This window comes from Bufo bufo, chromosome 3 (assembly GCF_905171765.1).
Source record: "Bufo bufo chromosome 3, aBufBuf1.1, whole genome shotgun sequence".
Classification (NCBI taxonomy): domain Eukaryota; kingdom Metazoa; phylum Chordata; class Amphibia; order Anura; family Bufonidae; genus Bufo; species Bufo bufo.
In genome coordinates, this window is record NC_053391.1 from 482,307,965 (window position 1) to 482,333,713 (window position 25,749).

At 39.5% G+C, this 25,749-nt stretch overlaps 1 protein-coding gene across 1 annotated transcript in view; it reads right to left on the reverse strand.

The window, feature by feature from the left end:
* Positions 1–25,749, reverse strand: part of NALCN (sodium leak channel, non-selective) — a 1,068,865-nt gene that overhangs the window by 327,497 nt on the left and 715,619 nt on the right. The window contains exon 15 of the mRNA XM_040425261.1: positions 24,105–24,179. Within this exon, the coding sequence (XP_040281195.1) occupies positions 24,105–24,179 (75 nt within the window). The remainder of the gene's footprint in view (positions 1–24,104; positions 24,180–25,749) is intronic.

Sequence of the window (25,749 nt, forward strand, 5' to 3'; positions counted from 1 at the left end):
TTTGGGCCCTTTGACTAGAAATCACTGATGCCAACATTCTACCAGTCTTGCCTTTCTCAAAAAAATCTTGCTGTCCAGTGAAAAAGCGTCTATGTTGCGCCTTTTCATAAAGAAAATTCTGGTATTCCCTCTTTGCCTCCAATAGTAATGATCGAGTGCCGTTCTCATTTTGTTTGGCCAAGGCCGCCTCAAGCGCCCCGACCCTCTCTACCAATCCCTTTTCAGTATTAGCATATTCCGCCCTTTTCCGCGTAATCCTCATACTATATGCCCCTCTTATCATGGCCTTCAAGGAATCCCACACATAGTGTATGTGTGTGGATCCATAATTTAGTGCCCAGAATTCTGAAATCTCTTTCCCAATTTTTTCTTGGTCACCGACCACCTGTATCCAATGTGGGTTTAACCTAAAGGGTTTTTTCCCCACAGAGGGTAGAGAGTCAGCCCTCGAAATTAACATCGGAGTATGATCAGATATACCATGTGGTTCGTACTTCATTTTTTTAATCAATTCCAAAAATTCTGCACTTGCTAGAAATAGATCTATCCTAGACATGGCCCTGCAAGATCTACTAAAGCAAGAAAAGGCCGTTTTTTTCCCGTACAAGAACTGCCACACATCTATAAGACCCATCTCCCGGCAGATCCCGCTGAGGATCGTGAGTTGATCATTAATACTCCCCCTTCCACTATACTCGGATACCCTGTCTCTATTATCCAAAATAGAGTTAAAATCTCCCGACACTAATATAGGACACGGATCCCACTTACATAAATACTCTGCAAGTTTCCTAAGTACTTCCGAGGAGAAAGGGGGAGGAATATATACAAACGCAAGCACGCATACCAGTCCCTTCCACCGGCCATATAGGAATACAAATCTTCCCTCTTTATCAATCCATTGATCATATGGCTCATAGTCCACATTCCTATGTATATAAACACTGACACCTCGTGAATAGGCCGAGTAGTGGGAGTGGTATTCGTACTGCGTCCAAGGTTTTCGCATATATTTCAATTTTTCAGCAGTAAAATGCGTCTCAATCAACCCCACGATAGCAGGTAAATGTCTAGAAATGATATCATATACCACCCTCCGTTTAAGTTTGTCCAATCAGTACTTTAAAATATCCTTACAATACAAATTGTCAATGATAGGTCTATATAACCACTTATTTCCAGTTCAAATGGATGGGCATTATAGTGACTAAGTAGTTTATATTTGTTACAATGGTGGGTGAAGGCCGCCGCAGTCCTGTGCACATGGGCACTGGCTTCCAGTGTGTGTATTAGGGCCATTGTTTGTTGCATCACACCTGAGATGCAGTACTGCAAGGGTTAACCTCTTCTTGTCCTTTGAGCTGCTGCAAGGCTATTCACAATTCCTTAGTCTGGGCTATATAAGCTCTACTGTTTCCTCATTTCCTTGCCTGAGTAATTGATCTCTGTAGATCCTGCTTGGTCTCTCTAGCTTGCTAAAGTCTAAGAACTAAAATCCATTTGTCTGCCACTGCACAGACCACTGCCTGTTTCTTTGCCACCTTACCTGTTTACAATACTGATTCTGTTCTGCCTGGCCTGGATTGAACAAACTTTGCCAGCCCTGACCTCTGACAGTTTTCTGACTATGTGTATAGTCTGATCTCTCCGTGCTTTGCACTGATGTCTCTGATCCCCGTGAGTCAGCAGCCAACCACACCAGGACTATTCCAACAGGTAGCTGCTGGGTGTATAAGGGTTAAATGGTGAAAACCAGGCGATCACCAGGATAACCCCCTCAGGACTAGCCCAAAGTTACTACACTGCTCTACAATAGATGGTAATCCTATAATGATGCATTTCTGCCAGTGATATGCCTTCATGGTTGAGTAGTCTGACAGGAATGCTCACCAATGTGTAGTATATGCATCGTATATAGTGAGGCCCACCCCTCACCCCAGCCCCCCCCCCCCCCCCCCCCCCCCCAGGCAGCTCTGTAAGCGGAGGCAATCAGTTCTGCTCACATTCTAGGACAAGAAATATTCTACAGTTTTCATACCAGCACCTGGATCTGAATATTTATGTAGTTGCATGTAATTAAAAATTTTGTATAGTTATTGAGTTATTCAATAAAATGTATCTGTACAGTACCACCTGCTCTTTGTTCCTTTTCTTATTTCTTTGTCCTACTCACTGAAATGGCCGCACATGCTCAGTTTTAGCCTTCAACTGCCTCCTGGGCTGTCATAGGGAGAGAACTCCAGTAGAAAAGACCCCTGAGCTACAGCAAAAAGGACATTCCCCTTGAGCTGTCACTTTGTTATAAATCTAGTAGAGCAATAAATGGGAGATCTCTGGATCCATGTGACATTCATGGATGATTCTAGCTTTGTCAGAAAAAGATTTTCATGTACTTTATTATGTCTAAATTTCATTTTTTACATTAATCATATGATAACCCCTTTAATAAATGTGGCACACAACATGTTTGAGCCAGAATTCTAACACATTTTTATTAGTCTGTGCTAGTATGTACAAAAGTCAAATGAGGACTGCGTGATGATGCGATGATGCTGGCGGTGTGGTTGACGTCATACGTCACAGCGCACAAGATTTCGCACAGGACCTTCAATCTAGTTGGCCGCAGTGGCCTCTTCGCGCTCAAATGGATGAGGTGAGTATAATTTTTTTTTAATTGCCATTTCAGGGAAAATTGATTCGTTACCACAAAGCAAGAGGAAATTCGGCTTTGCGACAATTTTTCCCCCCTAAATTCAGATCGAAGTCCACTTTGGATACTTCGATTCGCTCAACACTATTTGGTAGAATGAAAATTCAGGTCAAATTTTAGAATTGATTCACTCATCTCTAATTGCAAATGTAAGCATTTCTGCCATTCTGGAGAAATTCCCTAATAAACTGTATAAGAATGGCTCCAAAGGTGGTGCTTCACTTTAAGTACTTCATTTTAGGTTTCTTTCTTTGCCAGTCTACTAATTTTCTCTGCATTGTGTTACAAAGAAAAAGGAAATAATTCGTCAATTACTGAGACTGGAATACGCTTGGCAGAATGCTTTAAACTAAAATTACTATATTAATATGTTTTACATAGTGTTTAGAAGCTATTGAAACTGTGGACCACCAATAGATTCCACCAATGCAGTATAATAGGTACCATATGTTTCTCATACAGAACTACAATTTAAATGAAGTTTACTTACTGGAAATGTGTATGAAACAAACCAGAAAAACGGCTTCTCAGCTGTTAGTTGTGCTTCCAACATATGGCAATTTGCAATTAATACCACAGCTAAATGAATACTAAAAACTGTTAAGCTTACTTAAAATGATGCTTTTAATCATAGATAGCTCCCAAGCAGATGAGAAAAGCTTTTTGATTTTATAAGTAGTTAACATTAAGGTATCCTGACTTCTGTTGTTCTGGGAGCTTCCATGGTGTTTGTCAGTTACAAATACAATGGCGCTATGTTTTCCACTTGTCAAAAAGTGCAGCATGTTAATGTGATGTGTGTGCCAGTCCCCACATATCAGAATGAGAATTTCCACTAATATGGAATTACATAAAAATTATCTCCCTACAATTTCCTTTATAAGCAGAATTGTTCCATGGCAGTGGGCAATCCTAATTCCAACAGAGCTGCAAACAAAGGCATAAAACACCATGGGGGGAATTTATCAAGAGGGGATATCAGTTTTGCTTCAGTCTGCGTTGGAGTACTTTAGGCCACATTTATCAAAGTTACTTGATAAATTTGTGTTATCCTTAGATGTCTAGAGAAGCTACTCCAGTTTTCCTACTCCAACCTCTTCGTGGAGTCAGAGTGCCTTTTTTTTGCGACTCAATGATAAATCATGAAAATAACTAACCACACCCACTTTCTGACCCACATGACAAAACTTTAAATCAGGGCCCATGTGTCTGATAATTGGCTAACAATGTAGGACCTGGGAATCTAGATTCCTTGCAGCTTTACTTCTCTGTAATCAGAATATTTCATCTACTAAATTATATGATTTTCAGTGATAAACGAACATCGGCCGGGACGTTTCGTGAACGCTCATTTGCTATCAAATGTTCGCGAACCGTGCGTTTGCGGTGGGCCTCATTCACTTTAATGGCAGACGAACCTGAAAAAACTTCAGGTCACATTTGCAGCCACCAAATACTTACTAGAAGTCTCACAACATGGACAGTGACATACCAAAGGGGGATCAATGGCAAAAATTCCCACAAAAAATATGTATTTTAATCAGGGGCCATTTTTATGCATCTTAAAGGGAAACTCTCAAAAATGTGCCCTGCTGGAGCCTAGAAAATGTTATTTTAGGCCACGGGAGAACGGGGCCCAAACATTAGGTATTCACCTGACAGAAAAGAACTTGTGATTATGTGGCTGGAGGTACATTAGGCAGTCACTGGATAAAACTTTTACTGTAGGCCACTGGAGTAGAGGCCCCAAAAATTAGGCATTCACCTGACAGAAAATAACTTGTGATTATGTGGCTGGAGGCAAAATTAGGCAGTCACTGGATAAAAAATTTACTGTAGGCCACTGGAGTACAGGCCCCAAACATTAGGCATTCACTTGACAGAAAAAAAACATGTGATTATGTGGCTGGAAGTACAATAGGCGGTCACTGGATAAAATTCTTAATCAGTATTTTGTGGAAGCAGGTATATCAAACCCCTTAATCAGTATTTTGTGGAAGCAGTTGTATCGCAGGCCTCAATCAATATTTGGTGGAAGCAGGTATATCAAACCCCTTAATCAGTATTTTGTGGAAGCAGGTGTATCGCAGGCCTCAATCAATATTTAGTGGAAGCAGGTATATCAATCCCCTTAATCAGTAGTTTGTGGAAGCAGGTATATAGAACCCCTTAATCAATATTTGGTGAAGGCAGGTATATCGCACCCTTCAATTTGCATTTTATGGAACCAGGTATATCAAACCCTTTAACCAGTATTTTGCGGAAGCAGGTATATCGCACCCGTCAATCAGTATAGCATGAGAGCCAGGAGACAAGAGTGTATTTGTGTGATAGACACTACAATGTCCCAGCGCTCTCTTCACACAAATACACTCTTGTCTCCTGGCTCTCATGCTACCACTATAGCATCAGCTGTTGGTGATTAGCTTGTATGTGATTCCTATCATACCTCTCCATAGTTGTACCTGGATAGCCTTCCAGGTTCAAGGAGGTGGTTTGATATTGGGACACATTTTCATATCCCTTTGGCTACAGAGTGGAGGTGGCGACACTATACACATGGTGGGTTCACATGTCACTGTTTGTTTGAGCACTTGGTTAGTGCCACCCCACCTGCCTATAATTATTAGGGATTTTTTTAGGTCACGTTCTTCCCCCTATTTTATTGATATACCAATAAAAGTTACATTTTAGGGTATCCCACACCTTCCGTGATCCATATTTATTAGGGACGCTTTACTTTATCACCTATTGATTTCCGTGAATTGTTATTTATTTCTTCCTATTCTGAGAGAGAGCGCTTCTCTTGAACTTATGAACTGAGACGTATACCTGGCAGTGCAACCACCTTTTGTATAAAGACTGATTCATTGTGATTTTACCTGCATCGCACGGAGGTCAGCGAAGCCGATTTGACATTGAGAAACGCAGTAGTGAACTTTTTTATTTTTGGTTTATTTTAAAGACTTTTAGTAGGTATATTGCACCCCTCAATCAGTATTTTGTGGAAGCAGGTATATAGAACCCCTCAATCAATATTTGGTGTAAGTAGGTATATCGCACCCCTCAATCTGTATTTTGTGGAAGCAGGTTGTTGTGCCTTTTCATAGGTAAATGCATTGATATCCAATTCATTATTGTCAAAATGGATGTTCATTGCCTTTAAGAGCCATGCTCGACTATAGTTACAATTTTGTATGTCTTGAGTAGGCCAAATTAAGGTCACACAAAGCTTTAGTGTTATTCTTCCCATGAATGTACCAGTCTGAGAAAAGGCCTCCTTGTTTACTTTTAAATTTACGACGGTAGATAAAGAGATAAGCTCTATGCAGCTGGTGATCATTACCTATACAATTAGGCATTTATTAATGAAGCAAAATATATAATATGTATGTATTCATTTATTGAGCATTAGTTAGTCCTTAGCATAATACAATCAGTAGGACATATATATATATGTTTATATTATATTGTTATATGTTACGAAGACAACATGTATCCAGTATATTATATATATATTTCTCATTAGGGGAATATCTGTCTCAAGAAGAGTATCTGTGAAGATGTGTGTTTTGTAACAATTAATCACATCTTTGGTATGACAGAGGAGGTACTGATATCTCTGTGAGAAAACAAGGCTATTTACGATCCATAAATTAGCAGTGTGAGAAACTGTCAGAGAGACGCCTAGAGGTCTGTCTCTAATTGTTACAAGTGTCAGAATTAATCCCTATAGCTTTGAATTAAAGCTTCTAAGGTCAAAATGTATATTCAGACCTACATAAGTTAACCCTTTATACTATGATGCAGATAGCTTATACAGCAGTGCCACCTAGCTATCAGTAGGTGACATTACAACAGTAGCAAAAGTGCATTCTGGATAGGGTTATGATGTCACATTTTATTAATGGTCACACCCATCCGACAATGATTGGAAATTTCCAAACTAGGAAGGTGTGTCTAACTGATAAGTTTGGGATCATAAGCCATACACAGAAGGTAGGAAGAGAAGAGAAGGAAAAGGAGAGAGGAGTTGGGTCTCTAGAGGAGTCTATCAAGATGAAAGCCATGATGAGATGCGCTATGATGGACCACCCAGCTTTCATAGGAGCAGAAGTGAGATTCCTACTAGGACTTGGTAAGAGACACAGAAAATGATATTTCATTTTATTAAGACTAATTTGATAGTGTGGGTGAAATTATACCATCTAGATTGGCGAATAAATAAATAATTTAATTAATTGATCATCTCCATATTGAGATGTAGTCTTAGGATATTGTGAGGCTTCATTCTACCTGCAGAAGAATCTAGACTCATAATCTAGCAAAGCATTAAATAATTGCTTTTATATATATATATATATATTGATAGAACATTCTTCGCCAAGCTAAGTGATGGATTCCCAGAGGAAATATTTATTTCAAATCCTTTCCGTTTAAGATCCTAGATCCCTGTTATTTGTCTTAATAGTCTTACCAAAGTTATATATGTGAAAATAGTCCAGGATGGGGCGGAAGGATACAGTTATCTCTTCTAAGTTGTATCCTTGGATGGATTTGCCCATCTTGAAGTCATGTGATGTGTAGCTGGTTAGAGGGGGGTGGAATGTATTTAGCATTCTATAATGATGTCTAGGATTAGACATGCCCATCTTGATATCATGAGGTTTTCTCTGAACAGAAGTAATGTATATAACTTATGTTCATATTTTGATATCCTAACCTAATAATAGCTTGTGTATAATGTGACAAGTTGTTTCCACTCACATGTATTGTTAAGCTTGTAATGCTTTATATTAACGCTGAATATATATTGATTTGCATGTATCATTGTGTTTATTTACTTATATATGTTTATAATCTTGTAACCAATAAATCTGCATATTTTTATAATACCTGTGTATTAGAACTACATTTTATCATTAACATCATCTCACGTCAAAAAGAACTTATTTATCTGAGGAAATAGTCGGACTCAGATGTGAATTGTATCAATTAGGTTGTCTACAATTCACCAGGTCATGATTTTAAGAATTTATGACAAATTGTATAAATTAATTTTTTTTTATGATTAATAATTTTTATGACCATAATTAATAATTCTTAATTGAATTATTACCCCACTGACAAGGTATATCAAACCCCTTAAATAGTATTTTGTAGAAGCAGGTATATCAAACCCCTCAATCAGTATTTTGTGGAATCAGGTATATCAAACCCCTTAATCAGTATTTTGTGGAAGCAGGTATATTGCACCCCTCAATCAGTATTTTGTGGAAGCAGGTATATAGAACACCTTAAGGTCAAGGTATCTCTTGGCATGAGGTCCTACTACTATACAACCTATTCTGTGTGAACACTGTCTGAGAGGTGCTAAGATACAACTTACAGACTGTGTTCACACACCATAGGTAGACTAGTGGTAGTAACCCATGCCACGCTGAGATACCTTGACAGTGGTGCAAAAGGGCTCCGATGTGTTCCTGACAGGAATACATGGGCTAAAGTCTCAGTTATTAACATCAGCTTGAGGGATTAGCTAGTGTTGTCAGTTGCATATCATTGTGGCGCAACTTTCGCAGTGATTCAGGTATATCAAACCCCTTAATCAGTATTTTGTGGAAGCAGGTATATCGCACCCCGCAATCAGTATTTTGTGGAAGCAGGTATATCAAACCCCTTAATCAGTATTTTGTGGAAGCAGGTATATTGCACCCGTCAATCCGTTTTTTTTTTGGGTCAACAGGTATATCATACCCGTAGCAAATAGCTACTCCAATAGCGTTTGTCCTTCTATATACCTGTGGTATTGCAGCTGAACCGCACACAACTGCTGCACAATACAAATGCACTATATACTTTCTATGTTAGAAAGTATATTATAGGTATATCACACCCTTCAATCATTTTTTTTTTTTTGGGGGGGGCAACAGGTATATCACACCAGTTGCAATTAGTTATTCCAATAGCGTTTGTCCCTCTATATAGCTGCGGTATCGCAGCAGAACCGCACACAACTGCTGCACAATACAAATGCACTATAATATTCTTTTTATGTTAGAAAGTATATTATAAGTATGTCACACCCCTCAGTATATCACACCTATCGATAGCACACCTATACCAGTCCTTAAAATGACTTTTGTGGCACTATTAGCTAGCGTTTGGTGTCCCTAACAGTCTGTCCCTGCTCCACAAAGCAACCTCTCCCTACACTGGCAAAACACAGAATGTAAAATGGCTGCCAGATCGGGTTCTGTTATAGGGTGGGGGTGTGTCCATGTGCTGAAACGTCTCAATTGACTGTCCTGTCCCACCTGATGTGTGTGTCATGGGTCAAAGTTCGGCGCAATGCAAAAGAATATGGCACCGGCAGACATAGTCATATGTTCGCATGTTCGGCGAATTGCGAACGCGCAAAGTTCGCCGCAAAACTTTCATGACTTTTTTTCACTTTCAATGTATCTTTAGAAAGAGAAAATACACTCTCACATTTCCCTGTATTCTGTGTTAAGCTTAGGGTACTTTCACACTAGTGTTATTCTTTTCCGGTATTGAAATCCGGTAAAGGGTCTCAATAACGGGAAAAAAAGCATTCGTTTTGCCCTAATGCATTCTGAATAGAAAGCAATCTGTTCAGTATGCATCAGGATGTCTTCCGTTCCGTCCCTTGTTGCAGTATTTTTTCTGGCCAAAATTCCGGAACAATACCGCACTTGCTGGATCCGGCATTAATTTCCATAGAGATGTATTAATGCCGGATCCGGTACCAAGTGTTCAGGAAATTGCTGCGTCGCCGGATCCGGTTTTCCGGTCTGCACTTGCGCCAGGATATAGGAGGAGCTAGTTTCGCTTTTGTTTTATTATATAGTAATATAACAGTTTATATCCTATGCTGTGCAGTTTCTGTTTGGCTTTCCAGGGAACAAGTGTTGTGGGCCCCTTGCACAAGTCATAATGGCAATGTGAAAAGGAAGCTCCAGGAGTCATGCCCGCTGGAAGAACCAAGTTATTAGGGCCCAGTAGTTATATGAGACTGTATTGGACTGCTGCATTGCTTACATGGGGAGAGTTACAGGATTCTAAAAGGGGATGCCTATTCCTGCCAATGGGAGAAGAAGTAATGTTTGGTGTGCCTCCATGCAAGACTGTTAGCAGTTGGAGAAGAGTCTTCTTGCATAATTGAGACAATGGTTTCAGAGGAAGTCTCCCTATACAGAGTTATACAGCTCCCATTCTGTTCAATGAAAGCAGTGCTGCAGTAATTATCTCTGTCCACTACACTATGTGTAGTTTTAGCGCCATAGATCAGACATTGATATCCTATCCTAAGTATAGCCTATCACTGTTAAAATCTAGGACAATCCCTTTAAAGTTACCAGCTTTACGGCTAGCACCCTCTCTTTGCCCACCTCCAGTGCAGACTTCAGTTCTCTATAAAACATTTTATTTCAGTGAAAGATTATAAAATGTAATTATAACATGGTTTATAAGCAAAAATAATACCTTTTGTTCCCAGCAATTCCTGACATCTAATGAACACACTGAATGTTATACACTTAAGAACTAAAGTTTATTGTAGCAGAAAACGAATTATACTTTCTAAAAGAACATATTTAACTAAGAATAAAGTATCCAATTTCACATTTGTGTTTCAAAGATATAGAATTCTTGAACTTTTTGTTGATTTGGGCAAATGGAAAGATATCTCATGGACATTTCCCTGCTTTTAGATGTTTTACCACTATCGCTTATGTCGTATGGAAGAAATAGGTAGAAAAAACATTCAGGTGGACATCTTACTGCATTTTAGGTTTCTCTTAGTATGTTGCTTTAACCACTTAAGGACCACAGGTTTATACCCCCATAGTGACCAGGCCCTTTTTTACAAATCGGTACTTCACAACTTTAACGGTTTATTGCTCGGTCATGCAACTTGGCACCCAAATGAATTTTACCTCCTTTTCTTCTCACAAATACAGCTTTCTTTTGGTGGTATTAGATTGCTGCTGAGATTTTTCGTTTTTCTGATATTAATCAAAATAGACCACAATTTTCTCAAAAAAAGTATATTTTTAACTTTTTCTGGTAAAATTGTTCAAATATAATTACATTTCTATACAAGTTTGTGTCAGAATTTATTGTGCTACATGTCTTTGATAAAAAAAATAATCCAATAAGTGTATATTTATTGGTTTGCGCAAAAGTTATAGCGTTTACAAACTATGGTACAAAAATGTGAATTTCCGCATTTTGATGTATCTCTGACTTTCTGAGCACCTGTCATGTTTCTTGAGGTGCTAGAATGCCAGGATAGTATAAATACCCCCCAAATGACCCCATTTTAGAAAGAAGACACCAAAAGTATTCGCGGAGGGGCATGGTGAGTTCATGTATGATTAAAAATAAATTCACAAGTTAGCGAAAATTACACTTTCTGAGGAAAAAAAAATAATAATAAAGTTTCCATTTCTGCTAACTTCTGGCAAAAAAATAAAAAATCTCCCACGGACTCACTATGCCCCTCAGTGAATACCTTGGGGTGTCTACTTTCCGAAATGGGGTTATTTGTGGGGTGTGTTTACTGTTCCGGCATTTTGGGCGGGGCTAAATTGTGAGCAACCCTGTAAAGCCTAAAGGTACTCGTTGGACTTTCGGCCCCTTTACACACCTAGGCTGCAAAAAAGTGTCACACGTGGTATCGCCGCAATGTGTTTTGGGGTGTATTTTTACATATACCCATACTGTGTGTGAGAAATATCTTTGTAAATGACAACTTTTTCCATTTTTTTTATACAAAGTTGTCAATTTACAGAGATATTTGTCTCACCCAGCATGGATATATGTGAAAATACACTCCAAAACACATTGCCCTACTTCTTCTGAGTACGGCGATACCACATGTGTGACACTTTTTTGCAGCCAAGATGCGCAAAGGGGCCCAAATTCAAATGAGTACCTTTAGGATTTCACAGGGCATTTTTTCGCATTTGGATTCCGTGAGGGGTATGGTGAGTTCATGTAAGATTTTATTTTTTGTCACAAGTTAGTGGAATATGAGACTTTGTAAGAAAAAAAAAAAAAAAAAACAATTTCCGCTAACTTGTGGCAAAAAAAAAATCTACTATGAACTCGCCATGCCCCTCAAAAGTGATCTTTATAGCGCCGCAGCGATTTTATGATGTTTTTGCAGTGATCAGAATTTTTTTTATTCTGTCACTGCGGTGGGGCGGACTGAACGCAAGTGTGCACACAAGATCAGGCCTGATCGGGCGAACACTGCGTTTTTTGTAGAGCCTAAGGTGACCCTAATGTACTGATATAGATCTGATTGCGATCAGTCTTGATCACTTACAGATACTATGTAGTACTAGTGCTGATTAGCGACAGCGATGACGCTAATCAGCGACTAATCAGTGACTGCGGTGCGGTGGGCGCTAACTACCTAACAAGTAGCTAACTAACTGGCGGTGATAAGGGACCCTTAGGCCCCATTCACACGCCCGCAATTCTGTTCCGCATTTTGCGGAACGGAATTGCGGACCCATTCATTTCTATGGGGACAGACTTTGTCCCGCTCGGATCCGGAATTGCGGATCTGCACTTCCGGGTCCGCACTTCCGTTCTGCAAAAATATAGAACATGTCCAATTTTTGTCCGCAATTGCGGACAAGAAAAGGCATTTTCTATATAGTTCTGGTAATGTGCGAATCCGCAAAATGCGGAAAGCACATTGCCGGTGTCCGTGTTTTGTGGATCCGTGGATCCGCGGATCCGCAAAACACATACGGACATCTGAATGGAGCCTTACGTGGGGGTGATCAATGACAGGGGGGTGATCAGGAAGTCTATATGGGATGATCAGGGGTTAATAAGGGGTTAATAAGTGATGGGGGGGGTGTAGTGTGGTGCTTGGTGCTACTTACAGAGCTGCCTGTGTCCTCTGGTGGTTGATTCAAGCAAAAGGGACCACGGTAGCAGGTATATCAGACGCTGTTAACAAAACAACGTCTAATATATCTTTCTGATGCGATTTTTTTAACATCTACAGCCTGCCAGCGAATGATCAGCGCTGGCAGGCTGTAGTATAACTTCCGAGCAGCACGCAAAATCTCGGGTCTCACGAGATGACGCCAATAGGCGTCATTGAGACCTGAGAGTGCCGCCGCACTGACGCCTTAGTTAGTGTGAGCGTTAGTGTGATGGCAAGAGGTTAATGTTAGAAAACCTCTTTGTGTGTTATTCCATACTTTGGGTCTCAAAACACAGAATGATAATCAGTGTGTTTTATTCTTTAGCCAACATATCATTTGCTGTCCTGCAGGTATGTTATCCTTTATTTCCTGTACGGCTCTGCATAGCACCCTGTGATCAGTCGATCCCTCTAGTAAGAGGAGATGGCCTATAAAAGTTTTCTATGAGGAAATGTTATGGGGATCATTTATTAACCAGAAGCGGCGATTTTTAACCTTCTATGTTATTTTGGTTCGTTAATTAAAATTAAAAATAAATATATCACGTTCACATTTAGATTTTAATCTCAAGTATCAATAAAAGTGAAGTATTAATTTTCACCTGGGGCAAGATAGGTTCAACGCCTGTATAGGCATCTGGAAATAAACAACTAGGAAGCTGGCTTACATTTAGAAGCAGCGATGGATCCGCCAAAGTTATGATGAGGCCGGCGCCTCTTCATGACTTCAGAAGATTCACCACCAGCACAGGGCCTTATTAAGACCAGCGTCTAAATAAATGCCGGCCTTAATAAATTTGCCCCTATATTTCTACGAGGGGTGTTCAATAGGTTATCTACCTGAAAATGAAAACAAAATTTTCCAAGAAAATTGAACTTATTACTTTTAAATGTAATCCCCCTTGACTTCAACACATTTATTCCCATTTGCCTCCAGTGATCAGATGCCCTCAGAATAGGAGACTTCTTTCTGCTGCAGGAACCCTGTTACCGCCTCTTTAACTGCATTATCATCAGGAAATTGTTGTCCACACAGAAATTTCTTCAGGTTCCAAAAGAGAAAGTAATTACTGGGAGCCAGGTCTGGACTGTAGGGTGGATAGTTAAGCTCCATGAAGCCACGTTCCCTGATAGCAGCTTGTGATTTGCCAGACTTCTGAACTGGTGCATTTGAAGCAGCAGCACACCTGCCGACAACTCCCCACTGCATTTCTCTTTGATTGCCTCACATAATGCCTTCATTGTTGAAGCATAAGTGTCTCTAATAATTGTTGACTTGTGTGGCTTGAATTCTAGTAATGAAACGCCTTCTGTATCCCAAAAAAACTGCTGCCATGATCTTTCCATCTGACTGCTGCACACAAAATTTCTTTGGAGTTGGTGACCCTTTGTGCTTCCATTGCATGGACTCTTGTTTGGTCTCAGAATCATGGTGGTGGACCACCCGTAATAATTCGAGAATAGAAGTCTCCTGGATATTCTTCAAACATGTCTACATTTTCTTGGCTAAATTGCTGGGGACAAATTTGTTGCTCAATATTCATGGCACCCACCAGGAACTGACCTTTGACATCATCAAAATATCATGAATGATACTGGGAACTGTGTCAACTGAAATGCCTAACTTATGAGCTATAACACTGACTTTGACCAGATGATCTTCCTAAATCATGGCCTCCACCTGACAGCAAATTTCCTCTGAAGATGCTTTGACAGGTCATCCTGAACAAGGCTCATCTTCAATTGATCCCCTACCCCATTTAAACTGCTTGGCCCAAAACTTTACTTGGTAGTAGGAAGGTGCATCATCACCATATACAGCAATCATCCTTTCTTTAAACTTTGTTTCTTCCTTTGTAAGGAATTTAATCACAGAACAAAGCTCCAAATCCCCAGGTTTTGGTTCAAAATCACTGATGGTTATCACTGACCAAAACACTGACATGTGTATAAGGCATAACACTGACATAACATACTGAGGTAGACAACTTATTTAACACCCCTGGTATGTTAAACCACACAAAACATAATTTTCTATTACAATAATTGAGAAGCTGCTTCCAGTGTGCTGATTCCTAATGGCTCGCAGGAATCAATAGCAGGAATCACTCCTCTGCTCATGTACAAGACTATCCAGAAGGTGAGACCAGGCTCCTAAGCATGTGTGACCACCAGCAATGGACACACTAAGGCCTCTTTCACACGGGCGTTGCGGGAAAATGTGCGGGTGCGTTACGGGAACACCCACGATTTTTCCGCGCGAGTGCAAAACATTGTAATGCATTTTGCACTCGCGTGAGAAAAATCGCGCATGTTTGGTACCCAAACCCAAACTTCTTCACAGAAGTTCGGGCTTGGGATCGGTGTTCTGTAGATTGTATTATTTTCCCATATAACATGGTTATAAGGGAAAATAATAGCATTCTGAATACAGAATGCATAGTAAAATAGTGCTGGAGGGGTTAAAAATAAATAAATAATAATTGAACTCACCTTAGTCCACTTGATCACGCAGTACGGCATCTCCTTCTGTCTCCTTTGCTGAACAGGACCTGTGGTGAGCATTCATTACAGGTAAAGGACCTGTGGTGACGTCACTCCGGTCATCCAATGATCCATCACATGATCCATCACCATGGTAAAAGATCATGTGATGGATCATGTGATGACCGGAGTGACGTCACCACAGGTCCTTTACCTGTAATGAATGCTCACCACAGGTCCTGTTCAGCAGAAGGAGATGCCGTACTGCGCGATCAAGTGGACTAAGGTGAGTTAAATTATTTTTATTTTTTTGAACCCCTCCAGCGCTATTTTACTATGCATTCTGTATTCAGAATGCTATTATTTTCCCTTATAACCATGTTATAAGGGAAAATAATAATGATCAGGTCTCCATCCCGATCATCTCCTAGCAACCGTGCGTGAAAATCGCACCGCATCCGCACTTGCTTGCGGATGCTTGCGGTTTTCACGCAACCCCATTTACTTCTATGGGGCCTGCGTTGCGTGAAAAACGCAGAATATAGAGCATGCTGCGATTTTCACGCAACGCACAAGTGATGCGTGAAAATCACTGCTCATGTGAACAGCCTCATAGAAATGAATGGGTCGGTATTCAGTGCGGGTGCAATGCGTTTAACTCACGTATCGCATCCGCGCGGAATACTCGCCTGTGTGAAAGGGGCCTAAGTGGATGTTCTGAGAGAAAATCAAAAGAATATGGGGGACGTGTGCTATAACAAGTCAACTTTTAGTACAGGAGCATTAAAAATATTTTAATTGAAAAACTGTTGTGTAAGCTAACAAAAATTATAATGTTGAATTATACTGTGGGACAAATCTTTTAAAGGGACATGTTCACTAAAAAGTGGCATTTTTTAATACTCAATTTTTATAGAAAATTCTTATTTTTATAGAAAATTCTTATGAAGAGGACAGTATACTACTACAGATGGATCTGGATAGATTGCAGGCTTGGGCAGATAAGTGGCAGATGAGGTTTAACACTGACAAATGTAAAGTTATGCACATGGGAAGGAATAATGCAAGTCACCCATACATACTAAATGGTAAAACACTCGGTAACACTGACATGGAAAAGGATCTAGGAATTTTAATAAACAGCAAACTAAGCAAAGCAGGAAGGGGACGTGGATGTTCTTGTCCATCTAGGGACAAATGACCTGGCTTGCAATGAAGTGTCAGAGGTGAAAAAATCTTTTATCACACTTGGTAATGACGTACAGGATTTTGCATCCACCATTTCATTTTCTGAAGTTCTGCCTGTGCATAATGTTCAGAATGATAGGCAGAGGCGCATAAAGGAGTTCAACATATGGCTTGGTAAATGGTGTCAAGAGCAAGGATTTGGCTTTGTTTCTCATGATAGCTCTACTTGGAATAGAAAGGAACTGTACAAAAAAGATGGTTTGCATCTTTCTCTCAAAGGAACAAATGTACTTAGTGAACAACTCCAAGAATTTGCGAAAGAGTATTTAAACTAGGAAGGGGGGGCAAAAGAGTGAAAATAAAAGAGTCCAATTGCCCCCCGAAACAATGCCAGAACAGGTCAGAAGCACAGAGGTTAAGAAATGATAAGCTCAGAGTCCTGTCTGCAAATGCTCGCAGTTTAGGTAAAAAAATCAATGAACTTGGGTCAATAATGGCATCTGAGAATGTAGATTTAGTGGCTGTTACGGAGACATGGTTTAATGAAAGAAATGACTGGGACATAACCATACCAGGGTACTCTTTATACAGAAGAGACAGAGAAGGCAAGAAAGGAGGAGGAGTGGCCCTGTATGTGAAAGATAGCATTAAATCTAACCTAATACAAGTTGGTGAGGCCAACATAGAGTCAGTTTGGGTTACGTTGCAGTTTGCTAACCATGCAGTAACTCGTGTAGGTGTGATATATAGACCACCTGGTCAAGTTAAAGAACTAGATGATCTACTAGTTGAAGAAATAGCTAAAATGACAATGAAAGGAGAAGTTATCATTATGGGAGATTTCAATCTTCCAGATATAAACTGGAAAACCAAAATAGCAAGTTCTACCAGGAGTACAGATATTCTAAATTCCCTACTGGGGTTATCTCTACAACAAGTGGTTGAGGAGCCAACCCGGAGGGAGGCCATTTTGGATTTGGTATTCACAAATGGGGATTCGGTATATGATGTCATTGTAGGCGAAACCTTGGGATCTAGTGATCACCAGTCAGTGTGGTTTAATATAAGAACTGTGAAAGAGTCCCACCACACAAAAACAAAAGTTTTAGATTTTAGAAAAACTGACTTTTCAAAAATGAAATTAGTCATAAATGAGTCCTTATCAGACTGGAACGGAGTACATGGAGTCCAGGAGAAATGGGACTACTTAAAAGGTGCATTATTGAAGGCAACAGAAAATTGCATTAGACTTGTCAGTAAAAGCAAAAAAAGGAAGAGACCACTGTGGTACTCAGCAGAAGTGGCCCAAATCATTAAAAATAAAAAGCTAGCATTTTGTAATTATAAAAAAAAACAGAGCAATGAAGATAAGGAAATCTACAAGATTAGGCAGAGAGAGGCCAAGCAAGTTATAAGAACTTCTAAAGCGCAGGCAGAAGAAAAACGAGCTCAGTCTATGAAAAAAGGGGATAAGACATTCTTCAGATATATAAATGAAAAAAGGAAATTAAAACAAGGAATAACTAAATTAAAAACAAAGGACGGAAGGTATGTAGAAGAGAATAAAGGGCTAGCCGACTGCCTTAATGAATACTTCTGTTCAGTTTTTACAAAAGAAAAAGGAGAAGGACCTCCACTAGAAAGGATGACTAATAAATCATTTGATGCATGTATCTTTACAGAGGAAGATGTTCTAAGTTTGCTGTCTAAGGTGAAGACAAATAAGTCACAGGGGCCTGATGAGATACACCCAAAATTATTAAAAGAGCTTAGTGGTGAGCTGGCAAAACCGCTAACAGATTTATTTAACCAATCATTAGTAACAGGAGTCGTCCCGGAAGATTGGAAATTGGCAAATGTCATGCCCATTCACAGGAAAGGTAGTAGGGAGGAATCGAGCAACTATAGACCAGTGAGTCTGACATCAATAGTAGGCAAATTAATGGAAACCCTATTAAAGGATAGGATTGTGGAACATCTAAAATCCCATGGATTGCAAGATGAAAAACAACATGGGTTTACTTCAGGGAGATCATGTCAAACAAATCTTATAGATTTTTTTGACTGGGTGACTAAAATAATAGACGGTGGAGGTGCAGTAGACATCGCATATCTAGATTTTAGTAAGGCTTTTGACACTGTCCCACATAGAAGACTTATCAATAAACTGCAGTCATTGAGCATGGACTCCCATATTGTTGAGTGGATTAGGCAGTGGCTGAGTGACAGACAGCAGAGGGTTGTAGTCAATGGAGAACATTCAAAACAAGGTCATGTTACCAGTGGGGTTCCACAGGTATCTGTACTGGGACCAATTTTGTTTAATATCTTCATAAGTGATATTGCAAAAGGCCTCGATGGTAAGGTTTGTCTTTTTGCTGATGACACAAAGATATGTAACAGGGTTGATGTTCCTGGAGGGAAACGCCAAATGGAAAAGGATTTAGGAAAACTAGAAGAATGGTCAGAACTCTGGCAACTGAAATTTAATGTGGATAAGTGCAAGATAATGCACCTGGGGCGTAAAAACCCAAGGGCAGAATATAGAATATTTGACACAGTCCTGACCTCAGTATCTGAGGAAAGGGATTTAGGAGTAATTATTTCAGAAGACTTAAAGGTGGGAAGACAATGTAATAGAGCAGCACGAAATGCCAGCAGAATGCTTGGATGTATAGGGAGAGGTATAAGCAGTAGAAAGAGTGAAGTGCTTATGCCGCTGTACAGAACACTGGTGAGACCTCACTTGGAGTATTGTGCGCAGTACTGGAGGCCATATCTCCAGAAGGATATAGATACTCTAGAGAGAGTAGAGCTACTAAACTAGTACATGGATTGCAGGATAAAACTTACCAGGAAAGGTTAAAGGACCTTAACATGTATAGCTTGGAAGAAAAAAGAGACAGAGGGGATATGATAGAAACTTTTAAATACATAAAGGGAATCAACTCGGTAAAGGAGGAGAGCATATTTAAAAGAAGAAAAACTACCACAAAAGGACACAGTTTTAAATTAGAGGGGCAAAGGTTTAAAAGTAATATAAGGAAGTATTACTTTACTGAGAGAGTAGTGGATGCATGGAATAGCCTTCCTGCAGAAGTGGTAGCTGCAAATACAGTGAAGGGGTTTAAGCATGCATGGGATAGGCATAAGGCTATCCTTCATATAAGATAGGGCCAGGGACTATTCATAGGATTCAGATATATTGGGCAGACTAGATGGGCCAAATGGTTCTTATCTGCCGACACATTCTACAGTATGTTTCTATGTTTCTATGTTAAGCTTCAAAAAACAGTGTCAGGCAGCTGCTGCCAAGGCCAATAAGATAATGGGTTGCATCAAAAGGGGCATAGATGCCCGTGATGAGAACATATTCCTACTACTTTACAAATCACTGGTCAGACCACACATGGAGTTCTGTGTACAGTTCTGGGCTCCTGTGAACAAGGCAGACATAGCAGAGCTGGAGAGGGTCCAGAAAAGGGCAACTAAAGTAATAACTGGAATGGGGCAACTACAGTACCCTGAAAGATTATCAAAATTAGGGATATTCACGTTAGAAAAAAGACGACTAAGGGGAGATCTAATTACTATGTATAAATATATCAGGGGGCAGTACAGAGATCTATCCCATCATCTATTTATCCCCAGGACTGTGACTGTGACGAGGGGACATCCTCTGCGTTTGGAGGAAAGAAGGTTTGTACACAAATATAGAAAAGGGTTCTTTATGGTAAGAGCAGTGAGACTATGGAACTCTCTGCCTGAGGAGGTGGTGATGGTGAGTACAATAAAGGAATTCAAGAGGGGCCTGGATGTGTTTCTGGAGTGTAATAATATTACAGGCTATAGCTACTAGAGAGGGGTCGTTGATCCAGGGAGTTATTCTGATTGCCTGATTGGAGTCGGGAAGGAATTTTTTATTCCCCTAAAGTGAAGAAAATTGGCTTCTACCTCACAGGGTTTTTTTTGCCTTCCTCTGGATCAACTTGCAGGATGACAGGCTGAACTGGATGGACAAATGTCTTTTTTTCGGCCTTATGTACTATGTTACTATGTTAATTTGTAGCAACTTTCCTTTTCATTTCAGCAGCACTAGGTCATTGAAACTTAAATACAAAATATGTCCTCCTATGGCAGTGAACACAGATTTTTAAACGTCCTAGATCTGTGATGGCTAACCTCCGGCTCTCCAGCTGTGGTAAACCTACAACTCCCAAGATGCACACTTGCTTAGCTGTTCACAGAACTCCATAGAAATGATTGGAGTATGCTGGGAGTTGTAGTTTCAAAACAGCTGGAGTGCCAGCGGTTAGCCATCACTGTCCTAGATAGATAGATAATCCATTTTCAGTTTACTAGTGCTGTGACAGGAAGTTATATACAAGGTAATCTTCATTATGATTGTAGGTGTAGAATTAGGATAAAGGTATGAAAGCTCTATTGTTCTCAATTTTCATAGCGCAGGTATGCCATCTTACAATTGATCAGTATACTGAGGTATTGGTTCCTATTTATTCCACTATATAATTACAATGCTTATGGGTATATAAGATAGGTGTGGGAGGCTAGTTCCTTCAGGCGACATTTTACAGCCGATACATGGTTATTTCTTCTTCCCACATTATATTGAGTGAATAAGGAACTGCACTTTGAGATCACATAATGGTGGTTTTACCCCATATAGAATAGAAATACTTCAATAAAACTAGGTATGATTTATATTTTCCTTAGTATTGCAGGATTATTCTAATGAATATTTATTGACCATCTGTTCAGCTTTGTCAATTAGAATGACTTGTATAGGAATCTTTGACATTAAATACTGGTGAATTATGCTTCAGTCAGCATAATCTGTTAATCATAATCAACATGGGGTCAAGTACCTCACTGAGGTAAAGTGTTGTTTGCATTTGCATGACTGAAGCTATTAGGTACAATTAAATGACCTTTATGAGAAGTATTAGAATAGCATTGGGAGAGGTAGACAATAAACGTCCACTTCTCCATTTTTATTCAAGCTCATATTCTCCAATTTAACATAAATAGCTTCTTTCACACCACTTTCAAACCAGTCCGCCTCTATGTATAAGATGCAAACATAGCTGAGTCCTGACCTTAGGCATTGGCTCTTCTGTGCTGGGCCATACACTGGTATAGCTGCTGTTTTGTTTCTCCAGTGTACAAGTCTTGGCACTCTTCACTGCACTGGACTGCATGCAAAATATTGCTGCTCTTGTGTTTTGGCATTAGGTCTTTTGGGTGAACAAGATGTTGCCTCAGTGTGTTGCTGAGTTTATAGCAAACAGGGACGCAATGTTTATTAAAGTTATTCTGACTTTTCACACACCTCAGCTATATAAGGAAGAACCAAGTTCTTCCATCTGCCCTGCTTCACTACCAATCCTTATATTCATTTCTCTGCTTTTCTTAGTTTTAACAAAGGCCCCATTCTGGATACTCCCTGTGCTGGTTGAGATATTCACTGCCTGGTAAAGGGCAGAAAAGGAATCTATTGTCTTCCACTTACAATGCTTTTCAACCACCTCTTCTTAGGTGGTTTAATAATATCTAATAGTTTCAGTCATGCAAATGATCATATCCACTTTATGAGGTCATTGACTACATGTTGATTATGATAAACAGATTATGCTAACTGAAGCATGGCTTGCCTGATATTCCCTGTGCAAGTCATTCTAATTCAGAAAGCTAGGGGAATTTCTAGCAAGACATATTCACGAGAAAATGCAACAAGTCTAGTTGTTCTGACTTGCTACTGATATACAATGACCAGGTTGAATGAGAATCTTCCCAGACTCTAGGTATAGTGAAACAGATGTGGGGTTAACACACTATCATTATTTGTAAGAACATTTCTTTATCTATCATTACAGTTATATCAAATCACCTCAAACCCATAGGTATTATTTTGACTACCACAGCATTACGTTCATAAAACATAGGCAGTTGGTTAAATAGGATCAGTCACTACTCCTGATGCGTCTGTTTTAGTGAATGCTAATTGTACTCCAAATTAAATAACAATTCTGGAGCATCTTTTCTTATAACTAAATGATATGTTGTTCCTCTGTTATGCCTTCTATAAAATTATTAATAAATTGCCAATTGGGAGGATGATTCCCCTTATTAAAGGGGTGTGCCTCTGCACACTCTATCGCTTTTAGCACTGGTTGGACAGTGTCAAACTGTGCAGGGACTAAGGCTGGGTTCACACTTGAGCGTTTTACAGCGCGTTCAAACGCGCTGTAAAACGCTCAACACATGAAAACCAATGCTTCCCTATGGCCCTGGTTCTCACTTGAGCGTTTTACAGCGCGTTTGAACGCGCTGAAAAACGCCCTACGCTCAAACAAGTTCTTGAGCTTCTTTGGGGCGTTTTGACGCGCGTTTGTTGCCATAGGACATTGCAGTCAATCACACAAACGCGCGTCAAACGCGCGTTTACCATTGCAAAAAACGTGCATAAAAACGCGCGTTAAACGCGCATATCAAATACGCTCAGGTCTGAACCCAGCGTAACTCCTAATGTGGTAACATTCAGTTGTCAATGTATTATTTAAATAGGAATCAAAGAGGGATGACACAATATTCAATTATAAGTAAATATTCTCAAGAATTTTTATTGCATGGGGAATGCAAATAGTTACTAAAACACATATTTGAAGAGGTGACAGGTCTTTTTTAAAGAGGTTTTCAGGACCTTAATATTGATAAGCTATCCAGAATGGTACTGCAGCTCACTTTAATGGGAGAGAGCTGCAATACTATTCATGGTCAGTAGTGATGAGCGGCAGGGGTCATATTCGAATTCGCGATATTTTGAAAATATTTTGTAGAATATTCGTCGAAAATTTGCGGTTTTTTTTTACTCGCAAAAAATCGCCAAGGTAATGATTGGGTAATATGCGAATTTTCGTAATTCGAATTTTCGGATTCTAATTTTTTGGGCGAATTTTTCAATTTACAACTATTAGACAAAGAAGATTATAGCACTATATTAGCTAAATTGCTCTATATTCAATTTTTTTAGAATATTCGCTATATTGCTATAACTTCATTTTTTCGAATATTCGTAATATTCTAAAAAAAGAATATATAGCAATATACCGAATATTCGAAAAAACTAATATAGAGCAAAATTCGCAAACACTACTACTCCTAAAGTCAAGTATATTGCAGCCTTCTTATTGGCCCACAAGCAGGGAGGGATCATGTGTTCTGATTTAAAAAAAAAAAAAAGAATAAAAAAAAAAAAATTCAAATATATATATATTCGCAAATTTTCGAAGTACCTATATTCGCGATAAAAATTCGAAATTCTAATATTCGTGATCAACACTAATGGTCAGTAACCAATGTACAGAGCTGTGCCTTTTCTGGATTGGCACAACTCCTTCAGCTAGCCAATTGGCGGGACTTCCAGACGATGCCCCCCCTCCTCCTCCAATCTGATATAGATTACATATCCTGCTAAAGCATGACTGATTTGTAGGCAAGAAATAAAACGCCATTGTCACTACTTTAAAGTCCTTTTTAATCATTAAGAGATTAACTATACAGATCATGGTGAGAAAAAATAAATTCTATGAAGAATTTGCCCTGAAAATGAAGCAAATCTGTGGCTTCAGTGATAGAAAGTAGGTTACTAAAGACAACATCACTGGATTTGTCTATATCTGATGAAAGGAAATGTTTTGTGTCAGCAGAAACATAATTTGATTAGCTTACCTGTTTGAGCTTCTTCAAGTCTTCATCAAGCTCTAGATTGTCCAAGATAACTGCCACAAACAAGCTGAGCAAAATCTATAGAAAGATAAACCAGAAATAGATATCAATCATAAGCATTGTAAGCAGCAAATAATGGGTAATGGGTTTCAACTTGTATGTAATGACTTACATTACATTTGCAATTGAAACACACAAATTAGTACCTGCCACACGTAAAGGTGAATAATAAAACATACTGAAATGTGTTCACTGAAACCTTACATGCACAGATGAATGAAGGGCTGATCAAGTAAATGGTGCACCACTATCTCCAGGCTGTTATGGCAGTGGGTATAGAACCACTGTGTCAATCATCCTGTTTGACTTTGGGCTAAACCTAAGGGCATTATCCTGGCAGCTCCCCTGCATTCACCCTTCAACCCCTATACAGGGATCTTGACTTCCCTGCAGGGAACCACCATACCGGTACCTCCTAGTTCCGGTGTGGATGACAGTTGACCCAAGCGGGTCAGAGACACTGGTGCAAGGCACTGAAAGAACAGGCAAAACATGTACCGGTAATCAGTAAAGGCCGGCAGGCCGCTGTAATTCTGTGATGTAGGTCTGGGATCAACAGAGGGCAGAAGAGGGTCACAACGGTAAACAGGCACAGGTCAGTACATGGGCAGACAAGAGGAAACAGCACATATTTGAAAGGAACTTGACAAGCTAGGAACCTAATTGCTGAGGCATAGAAATGAGGTCAGTAGCACAGAGTTATAGCAGAAGCTGATTACTTTATTTATTTATTAATTAAAAAGTGTTACATATCCCAAAACGATACGCATGAAAATGGCAAGGCGTCACACAAAAATCAAGCCGTCATACAGCTCCGTAGAAAGAAAAAGAAAAAAGTAATAGGTCTTGGAATACGGCGATGCTAAAACATTTTCTTCTTTTTAAAAAGTAGTGCAAGTAGTAAAACTTAAAAAAAAAAAAAAAAAACTGTGTGTATTTGGTATCGCTTTATGCCTCATTCACACGTCAGGGATTTCCATCAGTGGTTGTGAGCGAAAACCAATTCTGGTTTTGGCTCACAATCACTGATGGAAATCACTGACCAAAACACGTGTGAATGAGGCTTAATTGTACTGAAATAGGTTATCATATTATTTATACTGAAAAATGAACACAACAAAATTTATATCTGTATATTTATCTGTATTGCTTACTTTGCTGGCTAGGCTAATTTTTCCATCACATTATACATGTCTAGTTTCCATGCTTACGACCACCCTTCAATCCAGGATTAGTGGCCATGGTTGCACACTATAGGAAAAAGCGCCAGAATATGTGCATTCCTATGGTCCCGGCCATCAGAGAAGCCAGTGCTTTTTTCTTTAGTGGGCAAGCACAGCCACCAATGCTGGATTGCAGGGTGGTCAAAACCATAGAATCGAGACATGTATAATGTGATGAAAGAATAAGTCTAGCCACCAAAGGAAGCAATATGGACAATAACAATATATTAGTAAATGCTTTGTATTAACTTTCTCTACATGATAAATATCACTGGCTGAAGTGAGACAACTCCTTTAAGGCCCAAAACAGACTCAGTGGTCAAAAAGTTTTATCCCCGCACTATGTAGAAAACAGCATTGTATAT